We start from the raw sequence: 23,012 nt of genomic DNA on the forward strand, positions 1-23,012 counted from the left end.
CTGGGTCACTTTCCACCTCCATTTTATCCACTTAGAATAAAGGTGAGGGAAAGTGGCTTATCTAGGGCTATGCAAAAAAAGAATTTCAACCCATCTCCCAGACCAAGTGCATCAAATATCACCTGAATGTCTGAATAGGCCATCTTAAATGCAACCCCGCAAAGAGAACTTTGATTTGTTTTCAAGCACAATATTTGTAATTGAGTCAATTTACTTCACACATTTAGCTGCCAGGCATAGTGTGGGGAAAAATGTACATGCATGTGTAGACCAGCCTGTGAATGGATTTAGAGCCCACATGGACCCGGGAAGACCATGCTGGATCTGGGAGACTTTGTACCTGCTCCATTAAGGGGAGTTCAACCCCTTCAGAACAGGCTACACAGTTAATTCCAGGACATGAGAACCACTTACTCCCAGTGTCTCTGTCTTGTCAGGATTCAGCTTTTGTTTATTATCCCTCATCCAGAACACTGGCATATTAAATCCCTGTCCAGCCTCACATGGCTCAGAAGAGAGAAATAGCAAAGAGTGTTGTCCATGTTCTGAGGGCACCTCACTCCAAACCCTTCTCATTATTCTCATCTTCTCACAACATTCTTTGCTTCTTTGTGATACCTGAATTGTTCTCAGTGTTTTGATAAAAGTAAATATTTAAATGCATGAATAATAAACCAAATACTACATGCTTGCTCAATAACAAAATCTATTTCTTTTTAGTAGTTAGCTTTTTCCCCATTAACAACATATTGGAATGCATTGTTACAGTGTTTATTCAAGGTGTTGTAAACTTTCACTGGTCTACTGTTGCATTTCCATATATTCACAAAATTTGCCTGGTTGCTGTTGTTTGCATTCCCATGCAGTTGTCAATAAGTTCATGACTGAACATTCACACAACATAACTGGGACTGTCAGTGCTCCCACATGACTGGCAATAACAACAATTTCAGATATTTGCTGCAATATATGCATATGGTAGTGAGTTTTATAGATGCACTCATTGTGCGTGTAATGAAAAGCGTATCAGTTCCCAAATATATTGGATAACAAACGTTTATTGTTGTATCTCTCCTCCCATTTCTTCTCAGATACACGATCTCAGATTTTTTTTACCCACACAGGGAAATTTTAGAAAAGAAATATATGTGAAACAATATCAGAAAAGGGGAGGGAGGAATGTGGATTTTGCAATAAGTGATGCATACGAAGGAGGATGGACTGCTGCCCACACATGTTCAGAGATATTTCTTGCAGAATTCACATAGATTTTGCACTCTGATACCTTGTTTGTAAGTGTATGGTCAAAACTGTAATGTTTTATGCCATGTCTCTAAGTAGGAAGCTCTCTAGAGCAATCCTTTTTTTCTGTCAAGGACCTCATTCTCTCAGGGGTAAATTGCTGGGGCCTACATGCCACCAATGGTTGGTGGTCCACAGCCAATTATTGACTGTGCCAGAGCCAAAGTAGGTAGGGCATCCCCTTTTCTTTCTCACCCCTCTCTGCCATCCCACAATTCCATCCTTGCCAACTGCATGTAATTGACCATAGGCTGCCCACAACAGCTCTAGATGAAGACTATAACTGGGAGAGTGACAGGACAACACACAAAGAAGAAACACACAGGGAGGGGCTTCACATGCTGCACTTTAAGGTATATACCTAGCATTTTAATCAACTATCATTAAAAGGTATGATATTAAAGTGGCTAAAAGTAGGATGGCAAAAGCATGCACGCATCATATAGGTACACTGATCAAGAAGCTAACTTTGGCTGAGGTTCTCTGTCAAGTCAAGGGCACATTAAGCAGTAAATTCAGCTTTGTTCGTATGCTATGTGTAAAATGGCTGGTGGTTGCAATTCATAGGAAGAGTAAAAGAGTAAAGAATGTTTTGATTTGCAGAGAATCTATGCTGCACAGTTATTTCTGTTTTTTCACAGGGAAAAGAAATCCAGCATAAAACAAGTCATTGTGGAAGAAGATGAAAATGAAATAGATAGGGATGCCGCTAACAGCCAGCTCGTGGGGGTAAAGGAGAAGGATTCTCCTGTCCTCAAACTCAGTGTGATGTTCAGCCCCAATCTGGACAGTGAAAGAGTTGACAGCTCCAGTCCTTCCCCTTCTCCTGTTGAACCCCCGAAGAAACAGAGTGTGTAAGCATTGTTCACAAATGGATTCCTTCATAACCTTTAGAGCAGCCTTTGCCAAATTGGTGCCCTCTGGATGTTTTGGGCTACAACTCCCCTCAGCTCCAGCATGCAGGGCCAACGCTCAGAGATAAGAGTAGAGTCCAACACCATCTCGAGGGCATCTAGCTAGGGAAGGCTGCTTCACCGTTTCTTATATGTAGCTGGCACAGCACAATTTTGCTCCTGTGTCATTTTTCTAGAGCCTTTTATAGACCCAAGTTAACATAAGTATCTTAACACCTGCTGGTTAGACATGAGCTTTATTCTACTGTACCAACACACGTGCTAAGGTTTATACAGTGTTAACTTAAGATTGTGCAGTTTGCCATCTGAATGGCTGACACCTCAATCATGTTTGCACTTACTTTTGGGGACTGTTCCTCCACTGAAATAACAGAATCCACCCTTTCCTGGGTATATAATTGAAGCTGATGAATTGCCTCGTTCCCTTTGTTTTGTAAGGATGGGACTGTGAGGCAGCCATATGCCCTTTGTCTCATAATGGGACAGAATAAACAAAAGTAAACTGGGAATGAAGCTTGTTGGGCTCACAAGGAGGGATGCTAACCCAAAAAGAAGATGTAAAGGAAGCCGCAGCTCGTGCACCTGTGCAGCGCAGGAGCATATATCTCTATTTAGTAGGTCCCGTTTTATCTAAAGAGTTTTCTTTCCAAGCAAACACTGATGGAATTGCAGTCTCAGTAATCAAGCAGGAGAAGGAATATCATCTGGTGTAGTTTGTCATTTTGTGATGCTAGAGGAAGGCTTGGGAAATGAGAAAAACTTCCAAATTCCTTCTGCAATGCAACTACTAAACTTAGCCTTACCTTTCAGAAATTACTTGTAAAGAAGTTAGGAGTGATTGGCTTTAGCAGGGGTTTGCCTGCAAAAGCTTAGCTTCCAGCCATGCTTGTAACCTTTGGGTTGAAATGCAAAAGATGCTTTCTATTTCTGAAGGTTTTTAGCAAGAGTTGAAAATTATTGGTTCTACCATCCCTTTATTTGCCTTTATCTAACAGATAACATGGCATATTTTTGCTGTTTACCCCCCCCACCTAGCAACCAAAGGCTATTGAACACAAACAAAACCACTCAACTTGCTGTTTGTGAGATCAAGTGGAATAAATGAGAGACAGATGGAGGCAGGTAGAAAAGCCTCTTAATCTTAGAAGAGCCAAGATATCATAGGAATCCCTGAATGCTGGAGCCAAAATAAGCTGACCCCTGAGTTGTGAAGAGGAGGAGTAAGAAGGAGGAAAAGAGACTGGAGGCTATCGAACAGAGGCCAGAATAGCAGGCCATCTGTAATTATTCCAACTTAGGAAGAGTCAAGATGGGATCTGGGGAAACTGGCTTGATGCAAGAACAAGCAGCCATGTGGGTGCATTAGACTGCAGGTGAACATCTCGAAGAATAAGGGGTGAATGCATTCATTTCAAAGCTGAATTATGGAGACTGGTTTACAGCCAACCTTCTTCCTAAGGCATAAGGAAAGAGAGGGCATTTTCAGTCATTGTGTCCCATCTGTAGAATACCCTCACCAGGAAAGCCTGTCTGATGCCAACTTTGATGTAATTCCTTCCTGTCCCCTGCAAAATCATTTTTATTTGCCTGCGGCATGCAGTCTAAACTGGGTTTGATTTTGGCTTTATCTGTCTGCTGAATTCATATGCTTCCGTTTCATTGCTGCTTCTGATATTTTAACTTGCTTTAATTATATACTTTTAACGTGATAGCATAAGCGCCGGTTGGGCCCTCCAATTAAAATGTTCCTCCTCAGTACCAAAAATAATCATAGACATATAAATTGGATTCCAGGGATAAAACTGAACTAGAATCCCTTCCCCTTTGACGTCTACTTTTTTGTGCAGAGGGGAGTGTATGTGTTTGAAGGAAAAGGAGGAGCATTCAACCATGCTAAAGATTCCCCACTTGCAGCCATCCAGCCCACACACAGGTTTAATATTTGGGTGAGAACCAGACCCATCTGATGGCCAGTCCTAGATACTAAGGCCCCAAAGTGGAGCAGCCGCCACATGCAAACTGTTTCCTCTAGTAGCTGGTGAACGGAATGTGTGGGCCGGGAGTGGCTAACCTGTGGTCTTCCAGATGTGGTTGGATTCCAACTCCCATCAGCTCAAGGCAGCATAGCCAAAGATCAGGGATGATGGTAGTTGTAGTTCAGCAGCATCTGGAGGATCATAGGCTCCTACACTTGATGCAGACTGAACTTTAGAGACAGTGGTTGTCAGGGACTGGGCAGAGGAGGAATGGTAGAGACTGCCTCCCCAGCCTGACCCTTCCAGAGGAGAAGACAGTTCAGAATTACAACAGGGGTGTGAGGGAGAGGCAGATGAGGGGGAAAGCTGGGAAATAATGGGAGAGGAGGAAGAAGAAGCACCAGAGGGGGACAGCTGAGGGACACAGTGTCTTTAGAAAGCATTCCAGACGCCCCCTCTCCCACAACCCGGCAGGCATTAAAAGTAGGAGAGCAGAGAGCTCAGAAGCAGAGGGCACATCTCAGCACCTGTAGTGATGACACATGATGGGAGAGAGGGAGCGGGTGGAGACTCACTCGGAGCAATGCCATTTTCCTAGAGGCTGCATTTCTAAGCCTTTCTCTGTGAATATTTAATCAAAGGCAATTTGGTAAGAAAATTTCCTTGTCATATCCATTCCTGGCAACCCACTGTGGGGGGTGGATCCTCTGACGCATGACAGTGGTATAGAAAAGAGAAGAGTGCAAATAAAGGCTCCTCCTGGCATCCTTTTTATTGGGTATTCATGATTTATGCCCATGGTGGCATTAGGATTCAACAGATACCCGACCCCACTTTTAATGCTGTTTGTGCATGCAAACATTTTGGGGTAGACATGCTGTTCTGTAGCCACTTCCAACTCTACAGTTCTATGATTTTGTTGCACTCTAGCACAAGAGTGCCTCTCCAGGTAGCAATAATGTGTTAGCACTGGGGAAGCATAACAGAATAATGAGGGAGGGTGTGTGGATGGGCCGGTATAAATCCACCACTACTGTTCTACTGCTACATCAGAGACTTGTTTCAGAATACCAGGGAAAAACTGCACCACTCTGGCTCTAAGAGAGATGCGCAGGTAAGTAAGAATTCTGACCCATAGTTATAGATGTATTTTACTCCTCAAATGGCATGTTTGAACTGGAAACCTCCAGATAACCAGCAAAGATTTATTACGATACAGATCCAGCAGGAGGCATAACAAAACACTGCTTGTGGCTCACAACAAAAACTCTTATCTCACATGTCTTTAAATCACCTATGTATAACCAACCTGGAAAAATGACAGTTTCTTCGCTGGAGACAGCCAACAATTTTGCGAAAGGTTTTTGCATATAAACAGTACTTTTGCCCCACTCTCTGTTCAAGCAGGTTTCTGAAAGAATTCAAACCTGCTTAGAAAAGACAAGAAGTGGCCTTCCTTGCGGGATACATCATACAAACCATAGCATTCTGTTTCCTTTGCAGGGCAACCCATTCTCCGCAGCTGAGCCCTGACCTGATGGAAAATCCACGAACGCTGCTCATGCTGCTGCGTCAGAGGGATCTGGAAATCATGGCACTGAAAAATGCTAACCGGAGAGATCAATCAGACCGGCTTGGCTGTATTTTGCAGCAACTTGTGAAGTCAAGGCAAAAACTGCCACTTAGGAGGTGAGCAACATAAAGCCTTACAAAACTGGAGTATGTGCCTACTGAAAAGCACTTGCAAAATTACAGGTGAAAAAGAAGGGCCGTGGCTGTCAGGTAACACCTAGGGCAAGAGCTGCTTTGCTGGAAGGGGCAGGATTTATTCTGTGATGGGCAAAGGGTATTGCGCAGATGCACCCATAGGAAGCAAGGTTCAACACCTTTCGCAAAGGTAGGATTAAAAACTTGATTTGCAGATTAAAGTCATTTATTGAAGCTTAACATGTTGGGTGGATTCAACTAAATTGTTGCATGTGCAGAACATGGTCCACTCATGCAATGGGACTTTCTCCCTTCTCCCCATCACATCCTCTAAAGTTGCTCTGGAGGGTTGGGGAAACCACTACAACGGGTTGGAGGATACGGAGAGGAGATGGTGTGGAAGTTCACTTGTGCAAGCAGACGTCATTCCCCATGCACATACCCACCTTCCTGCTAGTGCTACGCTCTTCCAAAGTTTTAAGGATACATCTCTCTAACAGATTATTGTAATGTGTAGGATCATTAAGCTGTTTCTGTATTGGGATTTTTTGAATAATTTGACACTGGCTCCATTCTGGTGTGTTGACAGACCTGTGAGATTCCCCACTACACCAGAGATGAGTTGCACATTGGTGTGCAACTGAGCAACAAAAGTCACACAGTAATCTGGATGCAAGCCATTTGCAACATGAGGTGCATGGGAGGGAGAGGGGGAAGACTTCCCACCTTTGATCTGAAATGGTACAATCCACAATTACTAATTAATTAATTCATAAAATGTATATACCTATACACACACACACACACACACACACACACACCCCAATCCTCTAAGCGGTTTGCAAAAGGATAAAACAAGACATTAAAATTATCGGTGAAAATGGTTAAAAACAAGCATATGAAAGCATGGAAAAGATATAGTAAAATCAACACTTGCTAAAAGGAGAGAAAATGCATGTAACTTCTACATGTTGGATGGCCATTTGTCATGGATGCTTTAGCTGAGATTCCTACATTGCATGGGGATGACTAGATGACTCTTGGGGTCCCTTCTAACTCTACAATTCTATGATTCTATATCTAGATAGACTTGAACAAAGCTATTTTAAGCAGGTGGAATAAAGAGTACAGTGAAGGTGCCTGATGTCCTTAGGCAGGGAGTTCCAAAGTGTGAGTGCTCCCACATTAGAATAGAATATCAATTTTTTAAGTGTGCAATGGATATTACAAGGCACCTGTAACAGTGCCAGTTCTGAATTCTACTATCCCAGTCTACTGCTTTCTTCTATGTGTGGTGTCTCAGACTCAGAGAATGGCTCTGAGTAAGAATTATGACTCATCAGACTTAGTTCCCCAGGTGAAATCCCTATTTGTCCTGTATCTTGCTACGCAGAGAACTGTCTGTGTACGAAATTTGCAAGTCTCCTCTCCAGCAGAAAGAGTTACTCCTGTACTGAGTTTTCTCCTTGTTTTCAGGAGAGAGAGTGGAAGGGAGTGTTATACTTTGCAATCCATCCCATGATTCACTGGACAAACAATGCCATTCTCCCTCTGCAAAGGAAGCAAGGGAAACAAAGCACCCATTCAAACCTAGTGATCCAGAACATGAATAATCTGCATGTGGCAAAGGGCAGCCACAATGCCTGTTATAAGAATAGCCTTTTTTAATGGTAGGATTCCAGGACATCTATTGTGCTATGAAACTCTGACTAAGGTCCCTTTTGATCTGGCCCATAAGAAGTAAGTCCAGCGTGGTGGTAGTATAGAATCACTAGTATCTGAAATGCTTAGCTATTAAAGCACTCTTACCTCCAGCTTTAAAAATGACTTGATCTGTAAAACATGAACAGGAGATCATACTTCTCTCTGTGCCATGATAAGCTTTGGTTACTGATTTCTGCAGATCTGGTGCAGTTGATAGCACAGGTAATTTTTATTTTGTTTGGGTGCCAATCATAAGTCAAATGAAATAAAGTTATTTTAAAAATAAATAATGCAACCATTAGTAAACGTACATACAGATATGCCACTCAGTGAAATCAGTTAAAAACTTTATGCTTTGCTGGGCAGAAACAAGCAAGTTCTGTTTACCATCGGGATAGCTCAGTTGGTTAGAGTGTGGTGCTGAGAATGCCAAGGTTGCAGGTTCGATCCCCATAAGGGACAGCTGCTCTGCATTGCTGATCCTCAGGGTCCCTTCCAAATCTATGATTCTAACACAAATGGAGTAGTTAATTGAAGAAAACCCGCCACACCAGAATGTTGTAGGCATTTTAATGTCTCCGACGAGTGACAAGGAGATTGTCATCTAAATGACAGAAGGATGGAGCTCAGGCAAGGGATCTCTTCTGGGAGGTAGTTCCCAGGATATAGCACGGCCATTAAAGTCCTGCTCCATGCTCTGACAGAGGACAGCTTCACTTTGTAAGCAGGAAGAACCAGGTATGCATATCTACTCCCATTCATCTTAATGATTCAAGGAAGTTGTACAGGAGAAGACGGTCCCTAAAGTATTTTGATAGCTAGACTGCTCTTTCTAGCCATGAAAAGTTTAGAATTCATGATATATATATTTTTTAAAAATCTGGTTTAGGCTATAAATGAACAAACAACCAGCATGGGTTGTAGTTCAGTAGCAGAGCACCTGCTCTGCACACAGAAGATTCTGGGTTCAATCCCTAGCAACTTCAGGTAGGATTAAGATTGCCCCCAGTCTGAAACCCTGGAAAGCTTCTGCCAGTCAGTGCAGAGAGTACTCGGGTAGATGCACCAATGGTCTGACTTAATATAAGGCAGCTTCCTTTGTTCCGCAGTTTTTTTAAAAAAACAAACCAAAAGAACACCACCCCTAAAAAGTAAAAGCTCACAAAATGGGTTGGGTGTGAGGGAGTTGTGCTGCTCATCACCAGTCACGACAAAGGTACTATTCAACAGCCATCCATGACCCTTCCACAAACACATTCTATATGGTTGTTGGTAAGGGATGCAGATGGCGCTGTGGGTTAAACCACAGAGCCTAGGACTTGCCGATCAGAAGGTTGGCGGTTCGAATCCCCACAACGGGGTGAGCTCCCGTTGCTCGGTCCCTGCTCCTGCCAACCTAGCAGTTCGAAAGCACGTCAAAGTGCAAGTAGATCAATAGGTACCACTCCAGCAGGAAGGTAAACGGCATTTCCGTGCGCTGCTCTGGTTCGCCAGAAGTGGCTTAGTCATCCTGGCCACATGACCCGGAAGCTGTACGCCGGCTCCCTCGGCCAATAAAGTGAGATGAGCGCCGCAACCCCAGAGTCGGTCACGACTGGACCTAATGGTCAGGGGTCCCTTTACCTTTACCTTAAGAGCACTGAATGCACCAGCTAAGGCAAGAATCGCATTTCCCAGCAACATAACTTACATTTGAGTGCTGGCTGGGGAATTGTGATAATCCACAAAACAGAAGCTCTGCTGTGAAGGAAGCCCATCAGATTTCCACACAGCAAATGTGTAACAGCCCTACATCTACTACTGCTCAAGATAGTTTTCTGGCTTCGCTTATCAATACCGTTAATCCTGCTGGTTTCCTTCTTTGCTTTTCTGAATTTAAGTTGACGCTTGAGTTTAAGCTGTGCAGTTAAGAACTGACAGCCAAGGAAGAGTTCATCTTGCCTTGAAGCAATGTTCCTATATAAATTGTAGGCTGCTATCCCACAAGGCATGACATCAGTCCTGGAGAGGGCATGTCAAGAGGAGGCAAGCCACAACCAGTGCAGGGAGCAACCAGAGCAAGGTTCTCAGAAGAGAAAATGTGCTCAGACTTCAATTTTTACCAACTTGGCATGCTCATCAGTATCAGATCAGAGAAAGGACAGGCAGGTTATATCAAACCTCACCTTGTTTATGGATCACAAGCAGCCACTCACAGCTTTTTCAATTTCAAGCAATTTCATGCAAGTGCACAATGACCTGGAACACAACCCCCGCACAAATGGGGAGTTGCCTGTATTTCAGTAGTACAAATCAAAGGTTTCCCTTTATCCTATTATATAATTCTGATTGCCATGGATTATGCTGTTGCCTTTGTCATCACTCTTCCACACGCACACACCCATTTAAATGTATTTCTAATGCTCCATTTTGTGAATGCAAACTGCTGTTTTTATTTAGTTTTTAATTATATCCTGCCATATTTAGTAGGATCTTGAGGATCCAGGGAAAACTCACTTTCACAGGGACTTCAGTTTCAGGGCAGAATATCATTAGGGTTTCTAAGAAGAGTCTCTTCATTAAGAAGTATAGATCACAGAGCATAGGAAACTATTAGTTTCTGAGATAAGCTAATGTGTATGTTAGTGGATTTCTTTTTCTCCAAACACAGCTGAAAAATTGAAGCAAAGTTTTAATTCCGCTTGTTTGCAGGAGCCCAAAGGAAGAAGGTCTTCAAGCAGAAGTTGACCAGCTGAATGATGAGATGAAGACTATCAAGAAGAACCATGAGAAGGTGAATGAGTAACAGACACAGTAACACTGGGTGGCCTTTTTGACAGGCCAGATGTCACAAACACCTCCAAGTGGCAATTTAAAGAACAAAGTAAACAAACAGCGATATTGAAAAATGGACCAGAAGATAGGCAAATCTTGCTGGGTCAGGGATCATCCTGTTGATTCCCAGGATTCCTCCTGGATTCTTTTTTTTAAAAAATTCCAGCTTTCAGGTGGATGCTGACTGCACCTAGTAATTTGCTAATTTTTAATTTGTTAGTAAGGCCTACGTCTTTTCATGTCTATTTGAGTCAGTTCTTAAGGACTTTGCCCTGAAAACGTCAGTTCAGGATTAGGTATCTGTCTTATATTTTCTCTAGAGACGATGGATGTAAATTTTAGATTCTATGCAATCTCCTTACTTACCTTCAGCACACCTTTCACTCTCTTGTCAATTTAGGGTCCAATCTCCTCCCTGGCATATTTTCATAATTTCTCCTGGTTGATTTTAATATTTCTAGCAATGTGCTTCCCAAATTCCTTTTTCACTTGCCTTATTGTCAACATACATTTGTTTTGCCAGAGTGTGTGCTCATTTGGGCATAACACGATGGTTTTTTGTATTTCACATATTCATAAAAATAATGAGAAACAGATGTTGACGATTGTACACTTGATCCAAAACTGCCTTTCTTCGACCTTCTAGCTCTCATTAACAGCCATGTGAGACCTATTCCAGAGTCACTTATGAAAAGGCCTTATATCTCCAATGTAAACAAGTATCAAGTGATGCATGTTGGAGCAAAAAAATATATAAATTTCAAGTAGATTCTCATGGGGTCTGAACTGGAGGTGACAGACCTGTTCTGTGAACCGCCCTGAGACCTCCGGGTATAGGGCAGAATATAAATTCAATAAATAAAAATAATTAAATAATTTAAAAAACTGGATGTATTAACACTCTGCTTTGTACACACGGTGTGGAAATTGGGCTGCATTGCTATGTTCACTTGCCTAGGTGTAAACCCTATAGAACTTGGTGAAACTTACTTCAGAATAAATATGCATAGCACCAGGCTGTGAATTGCAGGCTCCTGGCCTAATATTTCAGCATATATGCTTTGCAGTGTGAGTTCGCGAATTTAACATCTGCTGAAATCCCAAGAATCTTTAAGCAGAAATACGACCATTTTATCTGTGATAATGCAGACTCATCTCAGTAGCTGGGAATATTAGTGAAATCAGTGGAACAAGAAAAGAAGCATTATCCTGGAATAAACTTTAAATGAGGCCTGTCTTTTGCTGGTTTTTCTTTTGCTGGCAGATAATTTGGGCCTTTGCTTTTTGATAAGCCTCTAATTTCCATTATTTCTCTTGTCCATCATTCCCTTTATTTTATTTTTTATTTTTCAAAAGGAGATAAAAGTGATGGAAGATAAACTTGCAAAGACAAAAATGCAGGTTATGTATTTGCAAAAGGCAGCAAAACCCCCCTCAAGAAAGACGGATGACGAATCAGACACCGAGTCTAGCATTTCATTGGATGAAGGGGCCAAATTGGCATGCGAGTGCTTCGAGGTAGGAGCTACAATGCATACTCTCTGATGTACTGTACTGCAAATCGGTAGAATGCAGTGTTTTTATTTTACATTTAATAATAATTAAGTCACAGAAGTATAATCATTCGGTGATATCCAGCTAAGGCATACTTGAAGTAGGCTCATTGATTTCATGGCTTCTACTGAGTGTGACTAACATTGGATATAACCCACTGCATATATTCTTGCTGCTGCTTCTGGTTTTACAAGTTGCTGATGTAAGGCAACAGTTTTTGAAAGAGACGAAAGTGGTACACAGAGCTGTACCTACGGGGTGCGCATAGACATTTCTTGTGTCCCACACAATTATTTATGTTCAAACAGATTTTTGAAGCAAGAAATACATATGTAGCTCATCATCAGTTGCTCCATTCCACTTCAAATTATTTTCTGTTTCCAGCCACGGGCTGAATTTTTATCCAATCCTGAACCTTATCTACCACATGTATATTTTTCTTCGGCAAGAATGCTGCCTGTTGCCTCACTACTTTGCTAGTGTGTTGAAAGCATAGAAATTCTGAAAAATGCCAGTACATGGGGGGGGGGGGAACGTGACGCTAGGACAGGGGTAGGCAACCTAAGTCCCGAGGGCCAGATGTGGCCCAATCGCCTTCTAAATCTGGCCCGCGGATGGTCTGGGAATCAGCGTGTTTTTACATGAATAGAATGTGTCCTTTTATTTAAAATATATCTCTGGGCTATTTGTGGGGCCTGCCTGGTATTTTTAAATGAGTAGAATGTGTGCTTTTATTTAAAATGCATCTCTGGGTTATTTATGGGGCATAGGAATTCGTTCACCCCCCCCCCCAGAATATAGTCTGGCCCACTACATGGTCTGAGGGATGGTAGGCCGGCCCATGGGTGAAAAAGGTTGCTGACCCCTGCGCTATGAGGCATTTATAGCATGCAACTGGCATTTATGATGCCTAACCCTGGGGAAGAAAGGTTTTTGGAGACTGCTACAAAAAGTAATATTTTGAAGGCTTTTTGGTGTGTGTGTTTTTTAAACTGGCTCACACCGCACCATAAATCCCTTGTTTCATGCAAGTGTGTGCCTCCTGTCAATCACCAGAAGGGAGGGAGGCAATGAGAAGCAGAGGATTGGTGCAGTGTTGGTATGCTAGGGGGTTGGCTAGATGCTGGGAAAACATTTGAGGCCAGAAACAGAATACTAGACATTCTTCATGCATCAGGATTCAAATGAGATTAAACTGCATGAGCTGCAAATGGACTCACTAGCTGGTGATTTATTAGTGCAGTTAGCAGGGGAAAGTCCTGGCTGTGCTAGATGCAGAATGATATCCCAAGGAACTGGAACAGAGCTGGAAGCCACTTGCGCTCTCTCTCTCTCTCTCTCTCTCTCTCTCTCTCTCTCTTTTACAGTATTTCCTAATGTTCCTTTCACAACAGACCTGCCTTCCTCTATCAGCAAATGACTGTACAGTTTATATATAAACAACTGAAGAAAATGTAGAAGAGCTAAACCACTTTTAAAAAGAAAGCAAGCACAGGACAGCAGCATCAAGACCCAAAACTAGTCAAAACCACCATGTGACATCAGTGGTAGCAGCGTATTGTCAGTTTGCACTTACTGCAAATGCCCCTCTTAAACAGCAAGCCCACGTTGCTTAAATGGCCACCCTGGCAGGAACTCCCATGCACCCAATGGTTAGGGTGTTGGACTAGGACTTGCGAAAGCAGGCTTCAAATCCCCACTCAGCCCTGAAGCTCTTGGGCCAGTCCCCATCTCTTTGCCAAACCAACCTCACTGGGTTGTTGTGAGGATGAAATGGGAAGGGGGAGAACCACGTACAGTGGTACCTCGGGTAACATACACTTCAGGTTACATACGCTTCAGGTTACAGACTCCGCTAACCCAGAACTAGTGCTTCAGGTTAAGAACTTTGCTTCAGGATGAGAACAGAAATCGTGCTCCAGTGGTGCGGCGGCAGCAGGAGGCCCCATTAGCTAAAGTGGTGCTTCAGGTTAAGAACAGTTTCAGGTTAAGTACGGACCTCCGGAACGAATTAAGTACTTAACCCGAGGTACCACTGTACATCACCTTGAGATCCTTGTATATAAAGGTTGTATATAAATGTAATAAAATAATAAATGGTTGTAGCTGGGATGCCACTGAAGCTTTTCATATCAAGTGCACCACAAACCCACAAAGGAGAGTGCATGCAGTGGTGGAGCTTCATGCTCCAGCACCGGGGGCGGGGGGGCAGAGACCAGGCGGGGGCGGGGCTGGGCACACCACCTGTGGGGGTGGGCGCCCAGCACGGGTGGGGGGACAGCTGCAATGGAACCCCACCAGGATCACATTGCCGGGGGTGGTGCGCTCCCCCCACGCTCCTCTTCCTCCGCCAGTGAGTGCATGCAGTTCCATGAGAAGGACTGAAACCAAGAAAATTATAGCTCCATCTCAGCACTCTCCTTTGTCTGTCTATTTTGAGCATCAATTAGAGATCAGGGGGCAGAACTCTTTGCCCTTCTCCCAGCCAATGACTCGCTCTTGTTGCCCATGGCTGCCTGGGCAATGCTGAGCTGTAGAAAGCTCATGTGAGAAACAGGAAAAGCTCCTGAGCCAAAGTGAAGCTTTGTCCCTCAGAGATGTCAGTAACTCAAAGCTCAGAGGAAAGCCTAACCTAAGCAGCTCCGCAATGGCAGCTTAACAGGAAAGGTTAGGAGAGGTGTGAGATTGGGTCAAAGCAATTACTTCATTATCTTGACATCATTTCAGAGAGACAAAGGTGTGCACAGAGCAGCCAAGTGGCTAATGGGAGGATAGGGAGAGGAGAGGGAGCAGAGCGGGCGAGAGCAAAGCCATATTTTACAAATCATGTGCCCAGGGACACCGCAGGCTCTTGTGCAGAGAGCCTCCAAGCTTCTTCAGAGTGCGCTGTTCCGACAGTAAAGAAAAAGACCAGCACCCCAGCACCATACATCTTAATGAGGATGATGATTCCTGGATGGAGACTTTGTAAGCCAACTTAGTAAGAGAAATGAGTTTTAAAAGATTCAGAAAAAGTCCAGAACTTACATAACTGCTTACATAAGCTGCAGCATCAAAGCAAGGCAAGAGAAGGAGGACACCTTGAGGCTGCAGCTGAGCTGAAGGGGCATTGAATAAGAGCATAAGAAGAGCCCTGCTCAAGGTTCATCAAATTCAGCATCAAATTTCATAGACTGGCCCGTGAGAAACTTCTAAACAGTCAAGAGAGCTGGATTGTGCATGTTCACCCTGTGCAAACCCCTCTGCCCTGCATAATCCCTTCCCTGATTTGGGGTAGCTCAGTCCGTAGAGCATGAGTCTCTCAAACTCAGGGTTGTGGGTTTGATCCCCATGTTGGGCAAACGATTCCTGCATTGCAGAGTGTTGGACTAGTTGACCCTCGTGGTACCTTCTGAATCTACAGTTCTATGATTCTATTGCTATTCATGCATTTGGGACCAAGTGTGCAGAGAGGCAGTTTTCTGAATGTGTGTTGGCAATCTCCATGACCCACAACCCTCACCCTGCTGAAGGCACGCCCCTAATGCATCGATAGCATTGGAGATGGGCCTGTGTGGGGCATGAGCATGCATATCTCCACATGACTATAATTTTTAGGTTTCTGGAGGAGGACACATTTGATAGGCAGTCTGGAATCTTGAAAAGAAGCACCTCTATCACAGCAGTCTTCTCCACCTTGTACCCTTCAAATGTTTCAGACTACAACTCCCACTATCCCCGGCTGTTGGCCCTGCTTGTTAGGGCTGATGGGAATTCCAAAGCACACAAGCTTTGTGGGTGCCTTTCATAAGGTCAGTGCCATGAAGACAAGAGAACCCAGAAGAGTGAGAGGGCTAGATACTTGACTCCTCAAAACCCACATATAGAAACACCGCCATCTAGCACAATACTATATAGTCCATCTCAGTTGAATGAAGCAGCCTCAGAAGCATACCATCTTAGTATAATAAGTTAATAAGGGTTCATAAGTACTCTTCTGAGGCAAATCCTTGTTTAATGGGTTTTCCTGAAAAATAAAGGCTGAGGGATTATGACTTGTCAAAGGGCACTTGGGTTCAACCGCTGAACTGAGCTGTGATAGGAACTCAGATCCAAATTCAACACTTTTAACATAGTGACTGTAAGCCACATTCATTTTTACAGTTGTAGTGTCTATATATCAAATCAGGGAGCTGCCTTGGTTAATATGTTGTAAAAGGGCTAAGTAGACCAATAGACTGGCTTTATGGTCTCTCTCTCTCTCTCTCTCTCTCTCTCTCTCTCTCTGTGTGTGTGTGTGTGTGTGTTGTGCTTGAACAGTGTTTGAACTACTCAGGTTTTGTTACGGCAGTGTGGCATCCTTCATTTTAAAAACAAAAACAGCTGCCCCACCCTGCCTGGGTTAAAACTTCTGTTATTTCCTATGTGCACGCACATTGAAGTAACTTGTCCTAGAACTAACACTCTCTCACCCACACTTATATCCCACTTTTCTCAATTTGTGTCTGTATCAGTACTAATACCCCTCTCTCTTTCTCAGATGATGGCAACCCATCTTTAAAAGTACAGTACTGTTACTGTAGACCCAAGATTAATTGCAATAACTGGCCAGTAGGGGGCACTCACTGCTTGCAAAAAGTTTGATGCCTGTTTTCCTTTTTCTTCTCTAAAGCAAACACATCAAAGCCCCAGATTATGCAGAGTGCTGACATATGCTATTTCACTTGTATTTTGTTTCAATATATAGCCTGCTTCATCGCAAATGATCAGAATAAAATATTTTTTAAAAAGGCAAAATATAAAGTAACTCCAGTCACAAAACATCACCACTAATAAGATCCTGAGCATTTGCCAAAAATATTTGATTCTGCTCTATGATGGCTGTTGAGTCCCAGGCCTTACAGATTGGTTGCATTTACAACTGAATCAGTCTTTTCCCTCTGGCCAAGCTCTGCTAAGGCATTGCCCTTGCCTTTTCTGTCGCTTATTGTCTCCTACTACCTCCTTTGTCCCATCCTTGCTTCCCATGTGCCCCCGCCCCCATCACTGCAGAGATGTATGGCTTATCCCATTGTTCTTTTCACTCTTTTCAGTCTTAAAAGGACTAGTCTACCAGGTGGATTGAGGATTAGTCCTAGCACCTTTATACAAATATAAGGTGGAACTGGGAATACAGTATACAGCTCTGATCACCCCATCTAAAAAAAAGAAAGAAAAAGAAAAATATATACCGTATTTTTTGCTCTATAGGAAGCACCCGACCATAGGACGCACCTTGTTTTAGAGGGGGAGAAGGAAAAAAAATTCTCCCCTTCTCTGCTCAGCGCCCCTTCAGCGAAGCGGCAGGAGAAACTGAGCCCCTTCCATTTCTCCTCCCGCTTTGCTGAAGGGGCGCTGCGCAGCTCTCCCTCTCTGCTGAAGCCAGGAGAGTCTTGCTCTCCCGGCTTCAGCAAAAGGAACCCGAAGCCTCCGAAGAAACCCTTTCGCTCTCCAGGCTTCAGCGAAAGCAACGTGAAGCCTCCGGAGCACGAAGGGAGCGCTCCCTCTGCACTTTGGAGGCTTCGCATTGCTATCACTGAAGCCAAGGAGCCTGCATTCACTCCATAGGATGCACACACATTTCCCCTTAATTTTTGGAGGGGGAAAAGTGCGTCCTATAAAGCGAAAAATACGGTACATTGCAGAGCTGGAAACACTACAGAATAGGGCAGCCAGAATGATCAGGGAACTAGACCACCTCCTCCGAAAGGAAAGTCTAAAATGCTTGGAGCTTTTAAGATTAGAATACAAGGTGACTAAGATGGGACTTAGGAAAGAATGCACACTGTGGAGAAAGTAGATGTTTTTTCTCTCCCTCCCACATCATGGTAGAGGTTTGGTCATACAGTGAAAGATGAAAGGAAGTACTTCATTGCACAATGCACAATGGATTTCTGGAGGTTGCTGCCCTAATGTGTTGTGATGGTCACTGGCTTAGATGCCTTTTAAAAGGGACTAGACAAATTCATGAAAGGCTGATCTATCAATAGCTGGAAAATGCAACAAATAAATTCTAACTTGAGGGATTGGCAGGCCCTAATAGTATCTGACTTTCCCCCCCCCCTCTTGTGTAGCTCTGGTCAGAGACAGGAACAAAGGTAACATCAGAAACAAGTGATCTACGGCTTCGAAGAATTCCAAAGCACACAAGCTTTGTGGATGCCTTTCATAAGGTCAGTGCCATGAAGACAAGAGAACCCAGAAGAGTGTGAGGGCTAGATACTTGACTCTTCAAAACCCACATACAAAAACACTGTCATCTAGCACAATACTATATAGCCCATCTCAGTTGAATGCAGCAGCCTTAGAGGCAACCAGTATGATCTTATTAAGTGTACCATCTTAGTATAATAAGTTTGCCTGCTTACAGTTTGCCTGTAATCACACTTTGCACCTTGTTATTGTTCAAGTTCCCTTACTCCAGTGAAATTCAGAGGAAGATAGACTTTTGATTAAGTGTTAATGGCTCTGAAATGAGAACAGACTGAACTATGAACCCCAAAATTTGGGATCTGCTCCAAACTAGTGCCAAACCTTTGCAGTTGTTTTGCAGCACTTGGTAGCAAAAAACCCATGTTTTGCAGCACCCCTCCAACTGAGCAATTGCTACTCAAAGCTAGGTTCGTAGCTATCACTCCAAAACACAATTGCAGGAAGCACATCAGGAAATACTTCAAGCCTGGGTTCCAAGTTAATGCCAGAGTTTTGCTATTGTTTTGCAAACTTTTTGAAGTGAAACCCTCACATTTTGTCACACCCCCAACAGTGGGTCACTGCCTTACTCAGTGTGGGTTGAGGCCATAATCGACTTACTCCCGACAAGCACTGTTTCTGGGAGAGAAATTTTGGGGTTCGTAGTAGTTATTGGTGCTGGGACAATATTTCCCTATTTTAAAATAGGACCTGACACAAACGAACCCACAGTCTGTGTATGTGTGCGCGCACAAGTAAGTGTGTACACATACTTCAACACAAGTATTCCCCCCCCCCCAAGGAGCAGGCAATGCCTTCAAGAGGTAATCTGGCAGTCCTACATAAAGGAATATACTTCTGGGCGGTCCCTTGTTTGAGCATGAGTTTGCTTAGTGTGCTTCATGGAGGGAATATAGCTTTCACTTCACAGAATTACTGTATTTTCCTGTGTATAAAACGCCCCCATGTATAAGACGATCCCTATTTTTTTAGCCCAAAATTAAGAAATAAATAATTGCAACATTCTGTATGTAAGACAACCCCCAATTTTAAACTTTAAAAATTTGGGGGGGAATATAGTCTTAAACACGGGAAAATACAGTATTGTTACCTTTCCTTAATCGGGTGTTTATCGGTGTCATCACTCTTCCTGCTTTTTAGTTTGGAAGTATTTCGCTGAGTGAAGAGGAAAAAGATGAAATAATCCTGAAATTAGAGAAGGCACACAATGGTGCACTGGAGGGAAGCTCACAGGAAAGGTAATTGCAAACCGCAGGCTTTCTGACAGAAAGGACCAAAAGGGGCTTGGTAGAAAAACAGCAGCCTGTCTGAGGTAAGTCGGTATCTGAATACACCTGAGAATGTAGTAGAAGCATCCAAGGCAGCCCGTGGTCCTCTGTTTATTGCTTTACATCCTCTCAGCAGTGCTATAGGGCAGGGTCAAAGGAACTCTTTTCAAGCAGAAGGCTGCATACTTTTGGACCAGGGATAGCTCAGTCAGTAGAGCATGAGACTCTTAATCTCTGGGTTATGGGTTTGAGCCCCACTGGGGGTTGGATTAGATGACCCTTGAGGTACCTTCCAGCCCTGCAACTCTATGATTCTATAAAAAGTGAGCAGAGCAACAATTCTATCAATGAGAAGGCTAGATATAGAATCTATATAGAATCTACCCCTCTCTGTCCTCCATCCAAGAAAGCGACAGTTCACAACATGCTGCAGCCAAAGAAAAATACACAAGCAGTGTGAGAAGCAGGGTCAGTAGGAGTAAGGCTGGGGAGGGGATGAGGTCTGAGGAGAGTCCTGGGGGCCAGTTAGAGAGGCTTGAGGGGCACATTCACCCACTGGGTCTGAAGTTCCCCGCCTCTGTTATGGGGAAATCAGTACTTCCCTACGTATTTCCTCTTGTGCGGGGGGGGGGGGACAAGCAAGGAGTTGTATAGCATGGCAGCCACCATGGATTCCCACCCCCCAACCTAGTGTCCCTGCTATGCCCCCTTCTTGAAGCTGTCAGTTTCTGTCCTCTTTAAAGTGAATGTGGGAAGTAGAGAGAGAAGATGCCTCTGCTCCAGCAGACAGGGAGTGTGAAATATCCGTGAAGTACCACCATTGCCACCCTGCAGAAATAGTAAATCCAGATTAAACTGGGGTGGCAGTGGGGGCGGGGGCGGGATATAAGGTGACATTTTTATGAGGACAATGTCAAGTGACTGCTACAAAAAAACTTGCATGCACGAACTGTACCAAGTCCACAGTAAACTTCCATGCGGAAGTGCCGTGTAAAGCAGAAAAAGCTAGCAAAATCCCTTTCCTCGTGCAGCAGTCCTGCTATCTTTTTGATGAAGATGTACTCCCCACTCCAGTGCTAGAATACAAATTTTCCATTAGTTCTTTTGCAAGAACAAGCAAATAGGTTATGCACTTTGCGCCACAGCACCCCATTTTATGTGGATAGGATATCACACTGCTCCTAATGTATTGGGTATTGGGTATTCATCTGAATACAGCACTAAGAAGAATATGTGGGTTTGTTTGTTGAAAATTCTGGATTAGCCCAAAGGATGCATGTCAAACTCCCCACCCCCACTTTACAGTTCACCTTCTGAACCATCCTCGTTGGCTGTCCTCACCTCTCAGAAATCAGACATCTTCTCAGTGCCTGACCCCAAAATGGTAGAATCGTCTTCCTTCAATACGGCAGCATCTTCTGAGAAAATGCCCGTGGGGAAAAGTAAGTTCAAATTCTTCCTCTTTAAAAATAGTCCGGCATTGGCTAGTTGATCAAAAAGTCGCACATGCAATGCATACTCACCCACACACATGTGCAATGCACATAGGCCCAATGTAATCTAGGTTAATCTCTTGGATTGTTCCACGTATGCTAAAGCATTGACTTTACTGACAGAGCTCCTCCAGACTTGTGGGTTGGGTTTTTACTTAATGTATTCCGTAACAGTGTCATTGCCACAATTATGACAGAATGCGAGCCTCTTACACCCCTTCCTCACACAACTGCTGCCCACTTGGGGTTGGCCAGTTGTGCCTCGATTAGCCATTAGTCTCCCCCACCACTTCCCTATGAGCTCACAGCCCTTTCCCCAGACAAGAAGAAATCTGGGGGTGCTCAATTAAATATTGGATCCCCAGAACCTAGAATAAGCCATCCTGCATCACTTACAGTTCACTCAGAGAGTAAAGCAAACCCACAGCTCCCTACATCTGCCAGAGAACAGATTAACTATTTGCTCTTTAACAACCCCGATCCTAGACTCCTGAAGCAGGAACCCAAACATTCTAGGCACATGGAGAATTACAAGAATCATTGATACTGGCAAACACATGCACCTCTGACCCCACTAACTAAATCACAAAGCTTTATAAAGAACAGGAGGGGAGATGACAAATAGACAAAGCAGTTTAAAAGAGCACTGTGGCTCAGAGCTATGTAGGTTGACCTAAGCAACAACAGGCTTCTCAGTCTACTCACAAGTAACAGAACATAGATGATCAGTTGCAGGTCCTCCCTACCTCCCCCATAAGCAGTAAGGGACAGCATGAATCCCTGATGAAGGGGTGGGGGCAAAAGCTTGCCTTCAACAGCTCACTCTTAAGAACTCTATACCCCACCATTTGTTGCCATTCAGTGACCAATCAGCCATGTCATGTTTTGCAGGTAAAAAGAAAATCTACACCTTTGGGGGAATAATAGAATGCAAGGGTCAGAGGAAACTAATTATAGTATATAGTTTAACTAACTAGTGTTAGTATAACTAACTAGTGTTAGTTAATGCCAGTATTTCCCACCACCTCATTGAGCTTCCCCCTTTTGAGGCTATGACTACAATCCTATACACACTTACTTGGGAGTAGGTCTCAATGAACTCCATTGGGCATACTTCTGAGTGGACATTCATAGGACTGCATTGTTTATTTCCCATGTCCGTGGATGACTTTCCTGCAGTAAAATAAAACTTATGGATGAATCATCACCATGCTATAGGAGCACAATCCTGCAAACAAGTAATTATGGAAGAGTTAACAGAATTTCCTTTCTATATGGTGAGATTTCTCTGTAAAACAAAACACGTATTTACTCTTTAGCTATGCTATTCACCAGTGTTCTTACAGGAACACAAACCAAAAGCCCTAAAGCTGCCACCCTATGCTCATAACCCACCAAGCATGGGGTTAGGCCTGGTCAGGCTGGCAGAGGCAACCTTCCCTTTTGCCATGACAAGAGAAAACTATTGCAAAGCTGGCTGGTTACTCCTTCTCTGTCCCCATGGTCTTCTAAAGCATAATAAGCACTGCTTTACCTCTAAAGTTCCCTCGCCTGTCTCTGCTGACACATAAAATCTTTTCTCAAGCCCTCCATGGAATTGATAACATGGACACCATATTGAGCTGCTTGAAAGCTTGCCTTCTTTTTCCCTCCCTTTCTCCTGGCCCAGCGCCACCTAGTGGTCCCTGTGTTTATACAGCTACCTCACCCCATATGTTGTTTCCTCGTCTTGTCCCTCCTCTCAAGACAGTTTCCTCTTCAGTCTATGGGTCCCTAGCCTGACTTCTCCAGCCCCTTCCTTAAACTACTTTTCTCTGGGCCTTGTGTCCTTCCCTGCACTTCCTGAGGGAATCTCTTCCTACATGAGCATTTTCATCTGCCCTGCCTGCGGCCTTCCCTCTGTCCCTCCTTACAGCAGTCTGATCCTAGATTCATGAACATTTGGCCTTTCACTTGTGTCAAAGAAGGTGTACAACAAATAATCTTGTGGCATCTTCAAGACTAACACGTCCATAATGGCGTCAGCTTTGGGGACTAAAGTCCACAATT

The 23,012-nt window shown here is 43.7% G+C and overlaps 1 protein-coding gene across 3 annotated transcripts in view; it reads left to right on the plus strand.

Annotated features, from left to right (window-relative positions):
- LMNTD2 (lamin tail domain containing 2) overlaps positions 1 to 23,012 on the plus strand; it is a 38,165-nt gene that overhangs the window by 702 nt on the left and 14,451 nt on the right. For all 3 annotated transcript variants that reach the window (XM_053395167.1, XM_053395174.1, XM_053395182.1), the window contains exons 2-8: positions 1,944 to 2,156; positions 5,696 to 5,881; positions 10,295 to 10,376; positions 11,774 to 11,935; positions 18,064 to 18,162; positions 19,343 to 19,440; positions 20,776 to 20,912. In XM_053395167.1, coding sequence (XP_053251142.1) covers positions 1,944 to 2,156; positions 5,696 to 5,881; positions 10,295 to 10,376; positions 11,774 to 11,935; positions 18,064 to 18,162; positions 19,343 to 19,440; positions 20,776 to 20,912 — 977 coding nt within the window. The remainder of the gene's footprint in view (positions 1 to 1,943; positions 2,157 to 5,695; positions 5,882 to 10,294; positions 10,377 to 11,773; positions 11,936 to 18,063; positions 18,163 to 19,342; positions 19,441 to 20,775; positions 20,913 to 23,012) is intronic.

The sequence above is a fragment of the Podarcis raffonei genome, chromosome 1, assembly GCF_027172205.1.
Source record: "Podarcis raffonei isolate rPodRaf1 chromosome 1, rPodRaf1.pri, whole genome shotgun sequence".
NCBI lineage: Eukaryota > Metazoa > Chordata > Lepidosauria > Squamata > Lacertidae > Podarcis > Podarcis raffonei.